At 35.9% G+C, this 16,279-nt stretch overlaps 2 protein-coding genes across 7 annotated transcripts in view; one reads left to right on the top strand and one right to left on the bottom strand.

Moving 5' to 3' along the window:
• SGTB (small glutamine rich tetratricopeptide repeat co-chaperone beta) overlaps window positions 1-7,015 on the top strand; it is a 25,290-nt gene extending 18,275 nt beyond the window's left edge. For 2 of the 3 annotated variants that reach the window (XM_074811684.1, XM_074811685.1), the window contains exons 7-11: window positions 206-344; window positions 431-493; window positions 1,754-1,791; window positions 1,939-2,121; window positions 3,537-7,015. In XM_074811684.1, the coding sequence (XP_074667785.1) occupies window positions 206-344; window positions 431-493; window positions 1,754-1,791; window positions 1,939-2,121; window positions 3,537-3,648 (535 nt within the window). In that variant the 3' untranslated portion in view covers window positions 3,649-7,015. The remainder of the gene's footprint in view (window positions 1-205; window positions 345-430; window positions 494-1,753; window positions 1,792-1,938; window positions 2,122-3,536) is intronic. The other variant, XM_074811686.1, reaches the window with a different exon arrangement.
• The window catches only part of TRAPPC13 (trafficking protein particle complex subunit 13), a 27,458-nt gene continuing 16,478 nt past the window's right edge, over window positions 5,300-16,279 (bottom strand). For 2 of the 4 annotated variants that reach the window (XM_074811681.1, XM_074811683.1), the window contains 5 exons: window positions 14,172-14,305; window positions 12,798-12,996; window positions 9,623-9,723; window positions 8,587-8,734; window positions 5,300-8,493 (listed from right to left, as the gene is read on the bottom strand). In XM_074811681.1, coding sequence (XP_074667782.1) covers window positions 8,389-8,493; window positions 8,587-8,734; window positions 9,623-9,723; window positions 12,798-12,996; window positions 14,172-14,305 — 687 coding nt within the window. In that variant the 3' untranslated portion in view covers window positions 5,300-8,388. Of the gene's footprint in view, window positions 8,494-8,586; window positions 8,738-9,622; window positions 9,724-12,797; window positions 12,997-14,171; window positions 14,306-16,279 lie in introns of all 4 variants that reach the window. The other 2 variants (XM_074811680.1, XM_074811682.1) reach the window with 1 other exon arrangement.

Raw genomic sequence — 16,279 nt, 5'->3', positions numbered from 1 at the left:
TGCAAGATGAGTTCTTGAGGGATCATCTCTTCTGCAAAAACAAGTGCTTACACTAAGCAGTAGTAGCACAATAGCAAAACTTGCTTTAACTTAGTGCCCAAGCTGAAAATTAGTTGTGAGATACTGATTTAGAACACAAAATGTATCATTATTATCTTTTGATGGTCATTTATGTTCTACCCAAGATTTCTTTATTTCACATTAGGTTGGCTCTGACCTCAGTGAATAAATATGAAGAAGCAGTTACCAGTTACCAAAAAGCACTGGATCTTGATCCAGAGAATGACTCTTATAAGTCAAATTTGAAAATAGCAGAACAGAAACTAAGAGACATGTCCAGTCCTGTAAGTTAGCTCTGTATCTATTTATTTACAATAGTTTTAACTGGGATTTTATAGGTAAGCCTATCTTTAATTGTAATTTGTTTTAGACTGGAACTGGACTGAGTTTTGACATGGCAAGCTTGATAAACAATCCTGCTTTCATTAGTATGGTGAGTATATTTCAAGCTTTACATTATACTGTTTTTAAAACTTAAGTTTTAAGAACAACTCTTTGTTTAATAACACAAGCAATTCTAATGCTTATTATAATGGAAATGGTTTCATTACACTGAATTTAAACTTTTCTAAGTCATTTTACACTCAAAACAAGAAGTGAAGCATAAATCTCCTATAATGCCCATCTTCCACTTGATTCTATCTTACTTATGAACAGCAATGTGCGCAGATTAGCTATGCTGTTCTTAAGAGATGGCGTGATAGTAAAACACTTGTCAATAGCATGGTGAAAATTTATTTTCTATTTTCCACATAGCAGTTAACAACAATGAATACAAACAAATCACCTCTTAAGTGAATAGTAGTTGATTCAGATGCAGTCTACCAAACACTAAAATAACTACTTGGGGAGAACTACCCAAGAGATCTTTCTGTTCTTACACTTTCAAATTATCCCTGACATCCTTAAGTGTGCAAAACTTCACGAGAGGTGCTAACAGTGAATATAAATAATGTATATATAGTTCATTCCTTTACTTCCAGTACAACAGCAAATTGTGGTTTTGTCCCTCAGTAATTTTTTCTCCATGCATGGCTTTCTTAGCTAAATGGTATTAATTAACTTTGAAGAATGGAATTTGGATTAAAAAATGCAAAAAAACCTGTACTTCCTTTGAGAAGAAAATACTTATTTCCTTTAAAACTTTACTGCCTTTCCGGTAGCTTCATTAGAACAGGACATTTCAACCAGTGCTTCCGTATAGAAATGCACAGCACACAAGAGAGATCGATACATCTGGTCTGATACTATGGTCCAAATAATAGAGACAGTAGGCAAGGAAGAAGTGAGCGAGTTCTCCGATGGCATTACTGATTAAAAAGGACTGGAACTCTGTGTACCACTTCAGTGGCCACATGACTTAGTCTGCATCTGTTTAGAGTCAAAAGATGTACTCTTCAATATGGGAAAGGGTTTTTTGCGTCATTTCCAGAAGATGCCTGGTCAAGTGGATAGAACACAGGGCATTCAGCCAGGAACAAATGAATTATTTTCCTGTGGTGTAGTTTTTCTTTTGAAGGAAAAAAATTGACTCACTGTCTGACCTTGAGAATTACTTCTAGCCTCCATTTTTGGGCCCCTAACCTACATCACAGTTGTTACTGATGAAAGAAAGAAAAAAAAATCCTGTATTACCCAGTGATACCTCAGTAGAAAATGTGTTGTAATTTCAGCTATATATTGTCTATTCTAGGCAGCAAGTTTAATGCAGAATCCTCAAGTTCAACAATTGTAAGTATTAAAATGGAGTACCATTAAAACAAATGTCTTTAGGGGTTTGAATTAGTAAGAGAAAAGGAGGATAGTACTGTATTCCTGAAAATGTAATTTATTTTTGCTTACTGTAAACAAAACTACTGCAGATTCTTTCTCTTGCAGCTTATTTCCTCCCAGCAATTCAAAAAAAGAACTACGGTTTATTGCTTACTATAAAGGTCCCTGCATACCCCAATGCCAACGCTGTGCTAACTATTTCAGGATGTCAGGGATGATGTCAAACGCCATTGGTGGCCCTGCTGCGGGTGTTGGTGGCCTGTCAGATTTGTCCAGTCTGATCCATGCGTAAGTAAGAATTGCATAGTTTTAACTGGTACATTTGTAGAAGCATCATTGTGCAACATCTATTTAAAAGGGCTAGTGTCAAGACAATTATACTGTGGCCTGTCTCCATTGTATGCCTGATTATTATTAAAACTGAGAACTTGAAGACTTATTTTCTACTATCTTGTTTGTTTGCTTTGTACATTTCCATCAATTGGAATGACTGAATTGTGTGCTTAGTTTCACTTTGTGGTTCTCATACACTCTTCTTGCTAAATGCCACTTACTAAAAATGCTTCTTTAAATCTTTTAAGTACTCCTACATGTGCTTTCAAATCGTGTTGATAAGCTTACTACCTGATATCCCAGACACTAGTTAGAAAAGCTACAGATTTACTTAGCACAGGTTGCAACAAGTTCTGCTCTGGCATCCCTCCATTTACACTAGGAAGGCTTCAGCGAACTCGGTATAATGAGGAGTAGCTTTTACAAAAACCAAGACCCAAGTCTTTTATAGTATAATAACAATAATCATCTGGAAGAGCCTACACAAAAATGTCATTTGCTTATATGGCAAGACCTCTTAAAGGGCATACCATTTTACTTTATTTCAGCATTCTAGCCTGTTTCAAACTATTTTTAAGTTTTGCTCCTTCAGGACAAAAGCAATTTATAATTCACATCATAGACAGGAATGTGCTCCCACAAAATCAAGGGCTGGTTTCACAAAAAACACGTATTTCACCTAGATCTATGAAAATCGTGGCTTTCTTTCAACCTGCACTGTAGTTTGAAGGAGTCTTGGTAATTTGCTACTTGGGCAAAATGATGAAGTTACAGAGAAGCCATAGTAGTATGTTTTACTTACTTGCTTTTTTTAGTAAACCAGTGTTATATTTATCTTTTACATGGAATTGTCACCTATTAATCTAACTCTTAAGCTACAACTGATATGGAGATGGATCTGTCATTACTTCAGCCATACAAGACAAAAGGTGTAATTGTATGCTTGATTTCTACTAATAACATCTTGCTCACAAGTTGGCAGCCACACACTGTATTTCTGGAAAAACTAATATAAGGTTGCACTTCATCTATAAAAGTAGTTATCTTAAACAACTAGAATGGATTGGAGCAGATTTGTTGCTAAATTCTAGTTTTACCAAGTTAAGGTAGTACTTTTTTGTCCATGTTATCGAGTAGAAGTAAGAGTCCTAAAGAACAAAAATGAAGCTCTGATGAAAATCCTCTTTGGAGACGCTTTAGATAAAGTCATAATACTACAAATACCTTGATTAAGACTATGCAGGAAGTTATTTTTAGTCTTAACTTCCATATAATGCACCTTTCAGTTGTATTGGGATATCCTGTTTCCTTACAAATGCTGCCTGTCAGTTTTTTCACTTGTTGATTTTACTTAAAACTGTTCAACACAGGGGGCAGCAGTTTGCACAACAGATACAGCAGCAGAATCCAGAGCTCATAGAGCAACTGAGAAATCATGTCCGGAGCAGATCTTTCAGTGGCAGCACTGAAGAGCATTCCTGACTTAAAGGAGGTGTGTGAATTGGAATGGTATATAACCCCAAAATGCATACCATAGTTAGTAGCAAAAGCACCATTGTAACTCTTCTGCTTAAATAGAAGACAGAAAATTCTTTGTGTGTGTTGGCAAACTAGAATAAATCTGTTAAACAGATCTATCGCACATAACTTGGAACATATCGTTTATGTATAGTTACTCCTCTGAAAATTAATACACTAAATAGGTGGTTTATTGAAATCCCTACGTACAAGTCATTTTCAGTATGTGCATTAGATTGATCTCCAGGGCTACTGAATGCAGAGTTTTGTAGGGGGCTGATCTTGCATAACAGCTTAATTCTAAAATGCTAGTGTAAACGGCACGTTATTCTTATGGTGAAGTTCATTATGGCTGTACTCCCTGTCAAATATTGAAACACTAGGCCCATCTGATGTGCCCTTTTATAATGAACATAAATCAGTGTTGGGACTATAGAGTGTACTTAAAACGAATGCTTGGGAAGTCTGTTTCTTCAAGCCTGTGGAGGGGCTGTCATTAGTAACATGAAATATTTTTCAACTTCATTGGGCAGGAGGGAAGGAGATGATTGCATATGAAGGGAGTACCACAAAATGTAGAGAAAGAGAAGACACTAATCCTGAGTAAAATGATACACAGAATCCAAAATGGAACTTGGCTTGGGAAAGAGTATTAAGAAGTTTTAGGCTTTTCTACTGCCATGTACATCCTCAAATCATGATGGTAGCCCTGGAGGTCAGCATTATGGCACTATTTTCCTAGGCATGGCAAACTGTATTACATTCCATATGTATGCGGTATTTAACATAAGCTTTAAATTCTTAATTGTAATAAGCTAAAACTAGTCCTGTGACTGTACAAATAACTAGTACTGAAAATTTATCAAAAAATAATTGCCTTAGAAGGATTCTCTTTCTATTCTTGCGTGGTAAATCACTGGCTTAAACAATTAAAGATTTTTTTTTTTAAAGTTTCATTACACATACCTATCTTAAGTGATGATTATATGACCAAGTTAAAGATTCTTCCACTCTGTAGTATTTCTGTTCCTACCCTGGCTTTTCTAGCTCAGTGAATCTTACTCTTTCAGAGACCACTGCTTTTCTGTATTATGATGTTAACTTTTTTTTACTCTGCTTACTGTTCACACTGCTTTCTGGTACAAGGTACTTTTGTTTTTACTTTAGAGAGGTTCTCAATACTCACACTTTCCTCTTTGTATATCAAAAACTGATTTGAGGAGCCTGCTTTGATTCCTAAGACAGAGTGATTTCTGCTGGCCAGTTAGACTTGAGAAGGTATGTAGAGGGAAGTATGTGGAGGAGTAACAGTAGACTCCCAAATGGAGAAATACACAGGAACTCCTGGATTCCAGACATCATATCTGATTCATCTTGCAGTCAAAAAAGAACAACTCAGGTAGAAGCAAATGCAAAATTTGGGGCTAAGTCATGTACTGACTCTAACAAATGCCAGTTGTGCATTTATTGTATGAGTCTTCCCCTACTAAAATGGGGGGGAAAAATGCAGCTGGATCCAAGGAGAAATTAAAATTGGAGAAACCACAAAAATAGGAAATCCATATTACCATCTGTTGAATAAAGAGGTAAAGTTTAATAGAGCAACTTACACAACTTTAAGACATTTCATACTTTATTCAATAGAGCTTGCATATATACACAGCATTAAAATGCTTTTTTAAAATTCTCTATGTAAGTTGCTGTAGCTGCTTTTCTGAGGCTGTAACAATAAGCTTTACATTAAATACATTTCCAAGTAACAGTACTCACTTAACATCTGATGACAAAGAAGAAAATCCCTAATAGGATTTTTTTTCAGAAGTAGTTCAGATCCTGAATCTAGTCCATTCAAGAAAACTGCCACTTAAGTTCAGTTACATTTAATAGGACAGGATACCATTTACAAGAAAGATCAATGGAGGCCGTAGGTGGGCTACAACTACTGTACATTGCTTGGAATAGCATGTTGTTTCAGGAGAGAAGTATTGCTCCTAGCATATCTCCTGTTAAACTTCACAGTTCCTCTTAGTTTTCTCTTTCAAATTTTCAACTGTTCAGAGTGAATTTTACTAACTTTGATAAGGGGAACCAATAAATCCAGAGTGGACTGGACAGCACTGCAGTAACTTTCATACTCAATTTATCCTTTGTGACAGCAACCTTCATGCAGTCACCTTTCTACTTTAGGACAAGAGTGTCAAGAACCTCTTGAGAGTTCCTTAAGAACTACAAAATACGGGAATATTCAAAGACTGGCTGTAGAAGTTGTACTGTGAAGTACAAGCCCTATAGTTTACTGGATTTATGGAAGAACTATACCCAAGGTTAATGAAATGAAACATTGGTTAGTTACCTGAAAACTACTCTTGAAATCATCTTATAGAGTGGTAACTTTTATTTCACATACTACAGTACTGTCATGTTTAGGTTTTACTCCAGTACAAAAATATGTAACCGGAATATTTATTAAAATGCTGATGGCATCAGCTAACCCTTTAGGAATGTGCTATGACTGGCACAATACTTAACTTGTAAACATTGTTTCTTGTATATTAACATAAAGGGCTTTATAGCCTAACTAAAAAAACAGTGAAATCAATAATAGGAGCTGTCATTACATGCTTTTCCATTGAAATCAGGAACAGAGGGATCGTTTATGCTAAAGTCTATCTTGCCTTGAATAGGCTAGATTGTTTCAGTGTCATGCAATATGTCTTAATCACAGGGTGAGGACAGAATCTTTTCCTGTGTAATAACTGCACTTTATTTTGCACTAAAATTTTTCATCCTGCTAGATCAAGTGGTAAACCATAATCCCTGTAAATACTGCTTTAATTTAAGGTCAACTGCAGTTTATCATTCAACTGAGTAAATATGCATTTAACACCAAATTGGTTTCATATCATTACTGTTCCATCAGCATATAAATGTGATAATTGTTAGAGAAGAAAATGTTTTGCACTCAAATTGTAAACTCCTGTAACCTGCTTGCATGGAATTATGTTCTTCTAACTATGCCTGATCACAAAGACACAATGAAATATTCAGCTTAGAAATTTTAGTTGCCCTTTTGGTTTTGTAACAAGTACAAAGAAAATCACTCATGCATACTGAGAAAGAACTAAATGTGCAGCTTTGGATTCATACACTGTTTCAGGGCCACAGAAAGTCATACTGGCAAAATGCAGCTTGTCTACCATTTCTGTATCTCTCCTACCTCTTTATTATCATATGGTGACATCTCCTTCAACTTGGTTACGTCTCCTTCAACTTGTATCAGTTTAACTTGAAAATAGATTATAAATAAAGTTATTTACATTTTTTGTCTGGATAGTTGTGGTTTTACTGTTTTAGTTTGTTGATGCATCTACAGTAACAGGTAAATTGTATTCTTTAAAATACTTGTTTATGTTGGTTGCTCTGCATTTTATTAGATGTGCAGGATATAGTTTTAATTTTTTTTTTTTTTCCCTGTATGGACTCATTCCCTCAATTTAGTAAGCCAGTCCTAAATTTATCCACTATTTTAAAATTGAATTCTACACTTAAAGATTTTATACACAGGAAAACCTTAAGTAAAATACTGTCAAAGCTAACTAAGGTTGCACAGTGCCAATATGGTAGCTGAGAAATATGACAAGCCACTGCATAGAATCTTTAACACCAGTTTAACTAGTTCAGTTTAACTAGTGTTAAACTAGGAAAGGCAGTCACCATTTTATGTATTGGCTACCTTTGGGTGACCTTAGCTATTTCAGCCAAAAACATTTCCATGTTTTGTCAAAACAAAGCTAGGGAAAAGTACATTTCAGTGCTTAACCAAGTTCAGAATTCCTTCCTGCATATGCTTTGGAGGACTTAATTTTGGGCAGCCATGCAGGGTTCTTCTCGTTTTCCTAAAAAACTAAAATGCCTCTGGGATGGGAAGAATAATTTGCACCGCCTCAGTTTAACAATAAAAAATGCCTGTGTTCTGCTATTTTAGCTTTCAGTTCCCTACTAATTGAGAATTAGCATGCCCGTTCACAGCATGCCCTGTATTGCACGGACGCACAGCTTTGCACAAGACTGCAGCTAATTGGGACAGATTTGCTGTATTACTCCTTTCCAAAGACTGAGCCACAACCAGCACATTCTTTGGCTGATACTCTGCCTTCTAGCTGCTAGCACCTCAACCGTGCCAGCTGCACTCTTAACTCATGCCTTTATCAGGCTCCAGTTCTTAGGGCTATGCATGCACCATTCAAATACACTGCCACATGAGGTGGCACAAAATATTTCTTTCAGGGGTTTGGATTCCAGGAACTTGTCTGTAAAAGGCAAGTTTCTTGGAACTGAAACAATTTTGTCAGAACCACAATTTAAAAAATGTTTAAATATTTTTTGTTATTTTAATTATTTTTTAAATAAGTATGAAGTGCTATTTCATACAATCTCACCCCCTTGCCCCGAAGTAATGTTAATGTAATATAATTTGCTAGAGTGACACTTTTTTCCAAAAGCTTTATTTTCAGTAAATGCATATGCATGTTTTTAAGATTTTAAAGCATTCAAAAATGGTCAGAGAAATTAAATAAGCAGCTACATTTATAGATATATAGGGATTTGGTTTTGTTTGTACACATTTTAATATGATTTGGCTACAAAAACATCAAGAAGTTGGTCCAAAAAATAAAAGCCCAGCAGAAATACAGAATTTTTTCTTCAGCTTTGTTTGACTTCTGAAGAAACTACACAGACTTGTGCAATATCATCATACTCGTATGTTCTCTTCAGAAACGTGTCTGTAAGTCTTAAGCCAGAGACACTCTAGAAACAGAAAATATTCATAAGAGTTATTAGAAAGAATTACGAAGCTTATAAACCAGCTATTTTATAACAAACTATGCTATAAAGACTTACTTGCAATCCCTGCACTGAAGACAACAATGTAAGTGCAAGATGGAGGGATGAACTTGGGTGTAGCTTTCCAAGTTGCCTTCCTGAAACTCCACACCAGTGGATGGAATTAGTATTGCACATTTCTAAAACCAGATCCATAGTCCTTTCACTGCTAAAGGAAATTGAAAAAAAGAATAAACCCGTGGGCTTTTTTTAAGCATTCAAGGACTGCAGACATGTAAAAGCTTGATTACTTTATTATTCAGGTTACTATTAATCAAGCATTTATAAATAAGTGCAAGGTGGCAAACAAGATCTACTGTGATGTGCAGTAATTCAGTTGCATATAGCTTTGTCCAACACAAGCATCCTGTCACGGGTTTAGCAATACTGGGTAGCAGAATACTGCTCAGATTTTGGATGGAATACAAGATTTTCATGAGAAGTATCTGCAGACTAGATACATGCTTTAGTCCCTGGATTCAACTTCTATTCATACTTTATTTAAGTGTCACTCTTGCAACCCTTTTATAAAGGGCGACCACAGATCCTAGGGTAAACACAAATCAAGTCAAAACATGGATAAAGATGTACAAAGACTATGGTGACAATGTTTAGCCGGCATTCCAGCAGTGGTGCAGAACTAGAGGTAAAATCAGACTGGATATAAATGGCATTGTTTATTCTGATACAATTGATTGTAGTTTAAAAAATCCTATATACACACTCATTCTGTTACAAGATTAAGTAAGAACTAAGACGATTTGTGATTTAAGTTTGGGGTGCAGTCTTACATGATACTGCAGCCAGTTCCATGGAATACCACTACAGGTTTTTGGCAATCTTCTAGTTCAAATAGTATTAACAGATCATGATGGAAGCTTTTTTCTTTCTTTGGGTTTTTTAAAATCCAAAAGATGTATTTCAAGTAGTTTCATGTTGCTACAACTCAGTGAAGATCAGGTTTGAGTTGTTTCAGGAGAAAATATTGAAAAATGAAACAAAGCAACAACTTACCCACTCAGGAAAAAGCACGAGAATCACATGATATCATTACCTGCAATTTGTTATTTTACATGTAATGTCAAAAGGTTCTTCCAAGTTTACAGTGTCTGGTATTGTCTCCAAAGAAAGCCTTACATCGCCATAACCAGGAGCCTGAGAAGGTACAAGAAGGTATATTCTCAGATGCTGAATAGTAAAGCTGAAGTTTTTACTACTCAGGTTGTCATTTACTGCAACAAGCTTTGAATAAGAGGAATTTGAAGAAAAAAAGACTGACTCTTCATGCTTTTGATTTGTACCCAAATCACAGCAGTGCTTCATCTGCTAGTGATGACCACCTTCTTGATAGGTTTAACAATTCATTACACAAGGATGATCTTTATTACTAAGTTTTTCAGGTATTTCACGTCTTTAGAGAATACTGATACACAGTTCCTGAGAAGATCAGCTTTATTCTAAGACACCTCTGCTAGGCAGGTAACAGATATACTATGGACAATGTAAGTACAGATTTTCTGCATAAACCCACCACTACTCCACATCCAAAGTAATAAGAGATTGTTCGTTCTCCTTGCCATTTCAGTCTTCCAAGCCTCTGCCAAAATAATTAATTGCCACCAGTTAAAAAGGCACATGATATGAACACTTGTCAACTATCCAGTTCGGTCAAGAGCCAAACACACTTTCATATGGTCTACTAACAAATCTATGATAAATATCCTAGTTACTACCAACCAGGGCTGACTCAAGACAGTAACCTGCAGAAAAAAAGCTTTACATTTTGAAACCCCACAAATAACAGATTGTAAAGAAAAAACAAGGGAAAAGTTTGTCCTGTCTGATAAGGCTTAGTTGTGACACAGGTTCTAATTCTGCTGATAGAAGGATGCTGTAGTAAGTTACATTTACAGCTTAAAAGATATTCCCAAAGAGGCCTAGAAAGCCAGTGACTGACAGGTTGGGATGAGCCTTTAGTCATATACAGTTCATTACAGACTGAAGACAAATGACATTTTAAAAAGCATATTAAATTGGACATTAGAGTGACCAAAGAGACTTCAGACCAGTCGAGCAATGTAAGTTTGGAACCTTTTGAGAAAGAGAAGTAATTATCCAGCACTGGAAGAGGGCATACATTTTTGGCTGTATTAGGTGACGGGAAGGAATCTACTGGAAAAATTAAGCCCAGTTCCCTGGACAACAGGTAGTTTGCCATAACATTAGACTCCTCTTTTAAGAGAAATACATAAACCCCGAACAGTAAAAGCAGTATTTTCTAGAATAAGCTTAGCAGCAATTGACCAAATCAAGGCAGGATCAGGGCAGATGAGAAGGCCTAAACCAGTAGATACATACCTGTTGGCCTTAATGAGATACCTGCAAGAACTGATGGTAAAGGCCTTACAGTAACACCAAAAGAAGGAACGTAGTTTTCATCTAAAAATGAGATAATGGCTCAGAGTATGGAATCAGCTGGACATTCCTTGCTTGTGCTACTCAAGAATAATGTTCTTTAACTTTGGACTGGTTCTAGTCCAGTCCTGGATTGAATGCCTGTAAGCAGGTGGAACACCCTTGGCATACTGTGGACATTCATCTGTTTGGTTTAATGTCACCCCAAAAAAATGTAGTTGTGAATTCCAAGACCACTCCACAAAACAACCCAAATTATGGCATGTGAGGGTGATCCAGGGATACTTGTTTCAAAAGTGCATTCCTGATCTGAAAAACAATGACAGAGGGGCACAGTACAGGTAAAATTCTGGGCCTGTGGGGGAAACAGTGATTATAGGGCTAGTAAATGGATTAGGAGGAAAATGATGGAAGGTAAAAAAAGCCTAGAAATGAAATAATCTGGTAGCACTTAAAAGACAAGAAGATGAAAAGGAGCTGCACTGCAACTCAAAGGGGAAAAAACCCCCAAAACTGTTTGCTGCTTTTCCAAAGACAGATGTTGCTCAAAGCACACAAAATAGCTCATGTTTCTCTGTTAATCACTAGCACAAAACAATGATGGTGACAAAAACTAATCCTGAAGTGTGGAGGTGTGTTAATCACCACTGTGTTTCAAGTGCAATTCTCAAAGGTTCAACAAGAAGGGATGCAGAGAGAATACTGATTTAGGGAGGGGAAAAAAAAAAGCTGTCTTTAAAGAGAAATTATAGGAAAGGTCAGTTGAGACAGTTTATTAGTTAAAAAACAAGCAACAAGTTTCCAAGTAACAGGAGTAACTATGTTTAGAAAAAAGGGCAGTTTCTAATTTAATGGGTTTATACAGTAACTAAACACTTCAATTAAAAACAAAGAGAATGTTTTAGTGACTTAGCTGTGAATTTCCAGGATTTAAGTTTGCTTGCCTACTTCCAAGTCAATGTGAGTTACCTACAGAATTGCTCAATTTACTACAAGGTGGGAGCAGAGTGAGAGACAGAGGCGGAAACCCCATTACAAGCTTTGTAAACTCAGACTCAAACTAAGGTTCAATCATCAAAGCTTTTTCACTTCTCTCCCATATTACACCATCCTCAATTCAAAAGATGCAAGTCAGATTTACGCATTAGAGTGAACAGGCTGTGCAGCTAACTTAAGCAAGCTAGTAATTACAACTTAAAATTCATGAAAGATTTCTAAATCAACCAGAACAGATTAAATCAAAATTGTGAACATGAAAGATAAATAGTATTATCCTATACATAAAAATTATCACTCAAAGCTAAAATGTCTGGATGAATTAGGGAGCAGACTTCTGTGCCAACAGTTGGCATACTTAAAGGAGTTCTTTGTCAGTGCTTTTCACTTTGTTGCCAAATGGCATCCAAGAAGTTAGTTTTATTCTAACCAAAGTATTTTGCTAGATAGGTTACTTGATTCTGGCAATTCAAGTGCACAATCCATTAAGTTATGTTGTTCAGTGCTGTGAAAAAAGAAAGAGGCATGTTATGTGCCAGAAAACAAATCCTCGAGAAAACAAAAACTAGCCATTCACATGGCCAAAAGGAACAAGAACGCTTTTGTTCAGCTACAGTCCCTTGGAATAGTGTTTTTTCCACACTTCACTGACCAAATGTATTAAATAACTTTCTCAAATATGTATAGAAACATGCGAATTCAGAATGAGGTCCCAGAAGTAAGCAGCTTGAACTTTTCCTTCAAGTCATTATTAAATTGTTCGCTGAGTTGCCCTAAAAATGGATGCTAAGTTAAGTTGATGCTTAAGTTAAACTTACCATTCTTTGGAGCTGGCTAGTTTGCAGCCTTCCTCGTTCACCCAGATTAGTTTTCCATACAATGTCCAGTTTACCAATCACTGTTACACCTTTTATTACTCCAGCTTTCTCTGCAAATTCTTGCTTTGGTTTTAGGCAGTATAAGTATTGACGTGTATCCATAGGTTGTAAATAAGTCCTTGAGCCAAAAGTTGACTCACTAAGAGAAAAAAACATTGGGCTTTAACTGAAACAGCTATTTTTAAGAAGACTTAAGAACCCAACCTTTTTTCCCATCCCTCACCAGTCTTAATTTGTGTGAGTAATTTGTGAGTGTATTTTATTCATGGCAAAACACATAGAATACTTTTGTGTTTTCACAACAGAAAACAATCTAGAATTTATGTAGCATCAAGGACCAAGGGGAAAAAAAGTCCAATTCATCTGAGTCAGAGACAACTGAGGTGGAAATCCACTTTGCTACATTATAATTTATTATCTGTCATCTTAGCATTTAGACAACAGCGCTGGCAATTTTACTTCTGCTATTTGATTCCCTCCCAGTAAATCTCAGCGTCAGGAGCCTAAGATTCCTGCTCAGCACAAGAACCATCACAGTGGATGCAGACACATTTTGTAAGAACAGTGCTTCACTACACTGCAGGTGAACTCTTCAACAGGCAAGGAGAAGACAGAATTTTTACTTCAGCCTGCAGAAGCACCCAAACATCACCTCTTCCAAAAACCCAAGCAACCACAAAGCACAAACAGCCAAAGTTAACTTCCACCCACATATCACAAGCTTTTGTATCCACAACAGTTTACTGAACACAACAGACAATTCTTCCTGTATTTGGTGTTTTACTAATTGACACTAAATGACATTTAATTTATTTCAGTGTGTCAAGTTTTTATATTCTAAGATCCTAAAAGGGTATTCCACTGATTTGCCTTGACTTCTGCCTTGCTAAATCTTGATTAGAACAATTTAAAAGATACCAGTCTACTAGAAGAAAACAAGGACAAGTCAAATGGGTCCTGTAAGGCTAAACGTACATACACAGCTCAAGTCAGAACCAGATGTGGGCAAAATTTTATACAGGATATACTGAAAAAGTAGTATGTTTTCATGTTACCATGTCATTCACGTTACAGATTATTTGAGGATTAAGATGGGGATTTCTCTGCTGGGAAGAATTACAAAGCTTTAAGAATAGTTTCTATACAAAAAAAACTGTAACAGCTTTTCCAGGTGAATACATAAGAAGAATTTGACTTTTTAATCAAGCAAGTAAGTACAATCCTTCCATTACAGACAACTGACTGTAACACTTACATCTCATGAAATCATAATACAAAGAGTTTCAAAGCCAAATATCCTGAATCTCAACATACCTTTCCCCTGCTGTGTCAACTGTGTTCAGTTCTGCAACATTGTACATCATAGATGGCTCTAAAGAAACCTTCTCCATAAACATTGGAGAGGTAGTGATATTCTGAATCTGAGCTTCCAGAAACACTTCATCTGTCTGAAAAAAACCAGAAGTTCACGAAAATGTAATTAGTGTTATTAAACAGCAGACAGTTCCTCTTGTTAAAAAAAAAAAACCAAAACAAAAAATGAAAACATAAAGTCACATGTGTTTAGTTCATGCCTGCAAATCAAATTAATTAATGCAAGAAAAAACCTTAATCCCAGTAACAATAGAGGCAAAAGTGTTAGTCAACAGGTATCTTGCCAAACAATGGATGTGGGATAAATTTGCTATGTTCTAGCTATTGCTTATTTGTAATGCATCAGATCACCGCTTCCCAAGACTTTCATCAACTCAACAGCAACTCAAGTTTTAATCCAAATTATGAAAAAAGAAAAAGCAGAATAAATGGTAAGGAATTGCAGTGCACAACAACATGCCATGTCAGATTACTAGTGCATCAAGCTGTATAAAAAAATTAAAATAAGTATGTGTGTTTAACTGAAGTAAGATAGTTCAGGTACATGCTCTGAGATTTCATTATTACTATGAAACATTGAACTAGCTAAAAATCGAAAAACAGCCTCTTCTCTCACTCAGCTGCATCATGCCAATGGTTACCAATATTATATGCATCCAACTATTTAACTGGTGCTCTACCTTCAAAACATCCTGTAAGATATCTGTTAAATGAAGCTATGACTGAAGATGGTATATAAGTACCAATTCCAGTACAGGAATGAAAGCTACAGACTGTTAATCTTCAGAAGCTGAAAAAATATGGAACTAAAGATGTTCTTGCCTCACTGCTTCTGTGGAATTGCAGACTAGTGAAGTCACTTAGCAGCTCTAAAATCTCAGGATAGAATAATTATGGAAGGCTCAGCCAATTACAGATCTGAGCCCCTGGAGGAGTGAAAAAGAAAACCGAAGTAGTCTCAATTTAAAAAAAAAAAAAAGGGGGGGGGGGTGTGTACCAAATCTACATTTACAAGAGAGTTATTGATTCAGGCAGTTGGCCTAGATGATTGTTGTATGTCCCTTCCAACTGAAATATTCTATTCTATAAATCCAGTATGAAGCAGTTTAGGTATTTTGTTATGATAATTTTTTTTTTTAATAAAAGGTATTTTTAAAGGAAGCTTAAAGTTTCTTTTTAATCAGTGTAAACAAATTACAAATAACAAAGAGTCCTGCTTATAAATTACAAAATAAAAGTGGGACAAAATAGTCAAAATATTTTTAGTCTCAAAAGGCACTGTGTTAGGAGAAATATAGAATGGTACTGGAACTATTTGTTGTGTCATATAAACATACTAAACACAAAGCAGATGATAGCATATATATTGTAATAAAAACTGTGCAAGCTCCATGGATTACCAACAGACCTCACACTTGCAGAAGGAGCTGGAAATAACCTCAACTAAAACATAGCTTGCAATAATCATTATTACTACCACCTGACTGTCACTTAAATTCATACTGTTTATATCCCATAAATCCATTGCTCAAAGTGTCCATTTACCCAAATTTTAGTTGTTTTCAATGTAACAACCATAGGCAGAAATTGAGAAAAAGCTAATTTGAAAGGGAAAAGAAAAAACAAGCAGCATAATGAAAAAGCAAGTTAGTTTCGTGTTATTCCTAAGTTATTTTAATATGGTTTAAAAAAAAATCCTTAACTACTTCAGAAGACTGCATTTTATTTTAATACCAGGCACACCTTGAAGTGAAATCAGACCACAGAAGTATCATACTAACTCATCAACTGTTACATGCAGTTAAAGGTTGGAAAGTGCAGTTCCAGCTAGCGAAAGGAAGAACATCCAGTTGCTGCTCTCTCCTCAAACCCACTGTCTCCACCAACCAGACGTGAAAAGTTCTGTTACAGCTTACACAAGCAGTGCTGTAGTAAAACCTACATTCTATGGGTCAAAAGCAGGAAAATTTTATAAGGATTAACTCCCATTTTCAAATAATGAATCTAGCCAAATTTTGGTAAGGTATTTTATAGGAAGACCCCCACAA

Source organism: Strix aluco, chromosome Z, assembly GCF_031877795.1.
Source record: "Strix aluco isolate bStrAlu1 chromosome Z, bStrAlu1.hap1, whole genome shotgun sequence".
In the NCBI taxonomy this organism is placed as follows: domain Eukaryota; kingdom Metazoa; phylum Chordata; class Aves; order Strigiformes; family Strigidae; genus Strix; species Strix aluco.
This window is presented reverse-complemented; position numbering and strand designations above follow the sequence as displayed.